A 5,624-nucleotide genomic window follows, 5' to 3' on the forward strand; every position below is an offset into this window, starting at 1 on the left:
TCCCCTCCCCCTCCGGCCTTACGCCCTGTGTTGCCGGGTAGGCTCTGGTTCCCCGTGTCCCCGTATGGGATGAGCGGTTCTGAAAATGTGTGTGTGTGTGTGTGTATTTCTTCGCCAGTGACTATGTCTCGTTATTCTTTATGTGGTTTATTTAGCACATACTGGTCATTATAATAATAACAGCAACAATAATAGTTGAATCTTAAAATTGAAATATTGAAAATATTAGTTCAAAGTATTGTTGTAGGTATTATTATTATTATTATTATTATCATTATTAATCTAGTTGACTTTTTAATACAAGGCATCACACACAGGAACTTACGTTTTAAACAGCAGAGTGAGAGTGTTTTTGTACTGTGGTAATTTCGGGTATGTACCTACATCAAGGGTTTTACAGCAGGACGTGGGATTTGAACGAGCTGCCGAAGCTGCGCACTGACAGGACAGGGGGCACTAAGAATTGATCACACAGAATCGATCGATCAGCATGGCCTAGTCGTAATGGAACACGGTACGTTTCGGCACCTGACGGGTAACATTTTTTTAGGGATGAGTAAACGACAGCCGAGTCCTATATTCAGACTTATTTCAGTCTTATTTCTCGTCCATCGCTGATAATTAGCGTGCGGTTCTGACTGAATGTAGTTCGATACGAGAGATTCAGATTCTCCTTCGAATATGGAAAAGTGACAAATTAATATCAAACTGCCGAACTTTATATATATATTAGATAGAACTACAGTGTGTGGAACGTGTTAGCTTTAGCCAATTTAAGTAATAAATATATGTTTATTTCTAATACAAGGGGGGGCGCGGTGGCGCACTGGGTTGGACCGGGCCCTGCTCTCCGGTGGGTCTGGGGTTCGAGTCCCACTTGGGGTGCCTTGCGATGGACTGGCGTCCCATCCTGGGTGTGTCCCCTCCCCCTTCGGCCCTACGCCCTGTGTTGCCAGGTAGGCTACGGTTCCCCGCAACCCCGTCTGGGACAAGCGGTTCTGAAAATGTGTGTGTGTGTGTGTGTATTTCTAATACACTCACTATTTAATGCCCTTTAAGTTGACATAAAAGGGGTTATGGGTACAGACAAATATTTAAGATCGCAGTTTCCCCCCGGACGGAAATAAGGAGGGACGGTTTGTAGACCCGGACTGTTTAAGATGGGAGACCAGAGCCACTTCCGGAGGAATTCTGTTTGGACGGAGGTAAGTTATTAAAGTGTTGCGATTATTAGGGTTTTTTTTTTTTTTTTTCCCTTTTTCTTTTTATTGAGGGAGAGGGATTTAGCAAGTGTTTTTTGTTTACAGTGGTTTATTATTACTTTAAGTACTGATGTGAGGTTTGATGTTAGTCGGAATCAAGTTGTTATTTATTATTAGAATTATCATGTGCAGCAAATGGTACTTCTATTCAGAGTCTAAGCTCAGGGTCGCATATCCAGTACTTTCTAATACTAACTCATACCAATTCATTATTAATATGTTAAGAAAAGTAAAAGCTGCTGTCGTTCCTCCTGCATCAAACTGGCTGGAGACGTGTGTTCGGTTTCCGGGAAAATGAGCATAGGAGTGAAAAATACTAGCAGGCTGTGTGTTAGTAATAAATTTAAAAAAAAATAAAACACCACCACATAAAACCAAATATGTTCCTTGTGCAATATTATAATATATTTAAATTAAATTGTATTGGGTTCTGAGGAGAGAAAGACTTACGCCGGGCCCTGCCAGGCCTATATAAATAATTGTACTTATTGTATTTTCCTCGTACTTAGTTTGTTACTTTATTCTTATTCTATTACTTTAATATTGTTATCTTGTGTTAAATGTGTCTGAATGAGCATCAGTTGCATTAAATTAGTGTATTTGGCCAGTAAAAGTGTTTCCTGTTATTGATTCAACAATGCAATGGGGCTGCTCTGCTTTCTTTATATTTAATAGTGGCTTTTTGATAATAGATTTTTTTTGTAGTGCATTTGAGTAATTCTTTACAGTTTGAAGGTCAAGGGGTTCAGCTTTGGTAGGTTAGTGGGGAGCAGCTCGCTAACAGTAATGTTTTTGTTTTGCACTAACAGCCACAGAGCGGAAACCATCCCTGTCTAGTAATACACCAAATTAATTAATTATTTCCTCATCAGAAACCTTATTTTACATCTACTTGGTTACACAGCTTAAATATAGGCTACTTACTATTCAGTGATTTTTAAATGTGTTTTTCTCCAGTAAAAGTTTTTTCTTTACTCAGCTGTTTCATGAAAAATCTGTGTTGCTTGCTTGTTTCTAATAGTTTGACTTGCCTTTAATCTATGTAATTTTTTTGTCAAATTCTGTTTAATACAAGCCTAGGTTAATATAGTGTTAAGGGTATCAGTGTAGTTTGTTGTGCTGAATTGTCGTAAGATGATTTTCTTGTGACCTTGTAAGATTGTTTGTACTGTAGCACTATAAGTGGCCTTGTTAAAAGGTGTATCAGTTAAAGATTAACAAAAAATAATCTACAGTACCCTTAATGGGAATGACTCTTCTAGTTTAACCTTGTCTCCATGATGCTTTCCTCAAAGTAAACAACTGGTTCTTACGCACAATCAGTCATCGGTTTCCGTCCGAGATGCAAGTTTCTGTGCTTTCCCACAAGTTACGTAGTTGTAAAATGCCAAGAAAATTTTAATTTCATTGTAGGTCATGAGAATCAAATTGGACAGTGTCATGGTGAATCATGTTGCTTGTTTTGTTTTTCTAACTAAAATTCTCTTTGGGGTAATACATTATAGTTTCAACTGGCATAATTTAACTGTTTAATTTACTTTTTTTTTCTTTTTTTTTTTAATTAATGAATTCTGCTGTTCAGTTATCAGTGCAGAAACTGTCTGCACAAGAATCTAAATGTTTGCATTTCATTTTTTAGGAGGAAAACTGTCAGACCTCTCTCAAAAACAATGGGTTAGTGAACATAAAATATATATTTAGGAAGTAGAATTGTTTGCAATTTGTAAAACTGATAACCACTCTGGTCTGATCACAGTAAAAGTCAAAATAACTATCTCTAGTACTAATGCAGAATTTGAATGTTCTACTGTTGTCACATTTGGTGATTGGTACATTTTTACACCATTGAAGTTGTATATTAGCCTTATATCCAGTAGCAATGACAGATTCTCTGATGTTAATGATAGGACTGATTTCCTAATTTTTGTCCAGATGGTGAGGAGAAGACTTACGGGGGCTGCGAGGGACCTGATGCTATGTATGTAAAGCTAATTTCTTCAGATGGACATGAGTTCATTGTGAAGAGAGAACACGCCCTGACCTCTGGCACAATTAAAGCCATGTTGAGCGGTCCAGGTGAGTCACTACAGCTGTAAAAGAGGCAATTGATCACTTACTAGAATACCATAGAAGTACAGCTGTCCACATTATTTCATTGTTAATGCATTCATTAGTCACAAAATTACCTTGGAATATCCTGGTATCCCATAGAAAACATTTCCTTTATTATAAACCACAGGTTTTTTTTTTCTTTTTTTCTGAAATTTTTTTTAAAAAACATTAACACCAGGATCTACGGACAGTTTAAAGATTTCCTACTGCATTCTATTTCTTTCAGGCCAGTTTGCTGAAAATGAAACCAACGAAGTCAATTTCCGAGAGATCCCTTCTCATGTTCTCTCCAAAGTGTGCATGTACTTCACATACAAAGTTCGCTATACCAACAGCTCGACTGAAATCCCTGAGTTTCCCATTGCACCTGAGATTGCACTAGAGCTCCTGATGGCTGCAAATTTTTTAGATTGCTAAGAAACACCTGACAAACATGAAAGTTTATGCTGTTTACTTGTTTCAGTAATTTATTTGCCATTTACTTCAAATCAAAGTTTGACCTACTTTTAGCGTGTGCTGTGAACAAGATTACATTTCACGTCCAAGTTTCGTTTGAACAGAACACACCAGTGTTTTTGCTCAAGCGTCAGTGTTGACATTTGTCAGTGGATAATGAAAAGTTAATGTCATTTAATTACAAGTGCACAGAAATGCATGTTAGAATCCATAGTCTGTTTTGTAATATTCTATGCTCTGTTTCATTAATGTGTATAAACTGTACAAGTACACACTTGCATCTTGTATTTTGTCTTAGTTGGTTTCTCTTATGATGAACTTGGTGTCAGCTAGCTCTCCATATTTTGCATATTTTTGCATTTTTTTTTTTTGGTTCTGAATGTAAACATCACAACTGCTACTGACAGATTAATTCTGTTTTATGCCACTTTGTGTTGATTTCTCCTGAAACAAGAAATATTCAGGGAAGATTTAACAGCTTGTGCCCAACTGAACCACTTTGAAGTTTGGAATGAAATGAGCTGCATATCATATAAAACATTATTTCAGAAAAGTGGATAAATTAAACTTTTTTTTTTTTAGGATTAGACTGCTGCACTAAGAGGTTCAAACTGACTAAGCTTGTGTATTTGCTGATTAAAAATGTGTGGACTATACTTTTAATGAAAATGAGTTGTATGCTGTTTATTCATCATGAGTGACTAAAAAATAAATGACAAGGAGAGTCCAAATGTTTACTTTTAAAATGGTTGTTTTATTCTTGTTTTGAGGTTTTGGTGTGGTTGTCTTGCCAAGTTCTACAGAAATAAAGAAGCTAAAAACTGTTTCGCGGGGAGATGGGCGAAAATCACTTCCGTATTAGAATTTGTGTTGTTGATGATCCTTATAGAAGGATTTTGTAGGTGTTTTTCAGTGTTAATCTACTTTTCAGGAGTGAATCTCTGAGAATGCGAACAATCAAGATTCTGACTAAAAGGGGCATAAACGAACATGAAGTACAGTTCAACTCGAGGGAAATTAAATACTTGTTTTTCACACTGCCTTCTTGGAAATGAGATGGTCTGTAACTAAACAAGAGGCTATACACAAACCATCACAAATGAACTAAATGGTTTTGCGTGACGTTAGGGAAGTATGTGTATATCACTGAGTGATGGTTTGGCGTGTGATCCTCTTGATATGTTGTAATGGTCTCTGCTACTTAAGCTAATGTGAAACGTCCAAGAACAGTTGGTTATTTAGAAAGTGCAGTACTATTCTGAAAGAATTGAATATATAGATTTGATTTGCATTTACTCAATGACTATCACCTCTTTTCATCCATCTATTACCAATAACTCTGTGTTTAATATAGGGTCTTAGGGGTTCAGACCCAATCCCAGGAGCAAAGGATGTGAGGTTGGGTACATGTGGGATGGGAAACCAATCCACTCTATGGACATCACCCACCTACAGTGCTTCACTCACATACTACTGATGATTGAGTCATGAGTCAACTTGAAATACATCTTTAGACTGTAGGAGGAAGGCCATGTGGACATGGGGAGAACATGCAACACAGATTGAGGCAAATTCAAACCCGGAGCTGGGAGAGCATGCCGCCCTGTTTTCTTCAGTCTCTTGGAAACCTCACTGTGCCATCAGTCATTTCCTCAAAGTATCTTCAATACCCTCTTTTACAAATTCAAGCAGTTTTTTTTTTTCCACTCTGGTCCTGTCAGAGTGTGAGTAGCATAACCCCTAGTTAGAGAACCTTCACGCTCCACCACATGTACACTCCAAACCCACTTAGAC

The 5,624-nt window shown here is 37.3% G+C and overlaps 1 protein-coding gene across 1 annotated transcript; it reads left to right on the forward strand.

Moving 5' to 3' along the window:
- The first annotated feature begins 1,119 nt into the window (after positions 1–1,119).
- eloca (elongin C paralog a) lies at positions 1,120–4,577 on the forward strand. The gene is made up of 4 exons (XM_018754005.2): positions 1,120–1,205; positions 2,902–2,936; positions 3,195–3,338; positions 3,601–4,577. The coding sequence occupies exons 2-4, from the start codon at positions 2,933–2,935 to the stop codon at positions 3,789–3,791; spliced, it is 339 nt and encodes a 112-aa protein (XP_018609521.1). The 5' UTR covers positions 1,120–1,205; positions 2,902–2,932; the 3' UTR covers positions 3,792–4,577.
- The last annotated feature ends 1,047 nt before the right edge of the window (positions 4,578–5,624 follow it).

This window comes from Scleropages formosus, chromosome 9 (assembly GCF_900964775.1).
Source record: "Scleropages formosus chromosome 9, fSclFor1.1, whole genome shotgun sequence".
Lineage (NCBI taxonomy): Eukaryota > Metazoa > Chordata > Actinopteri > Osteoglossiformes > Osteoglossidae > Scleropages > Scleropages formosus.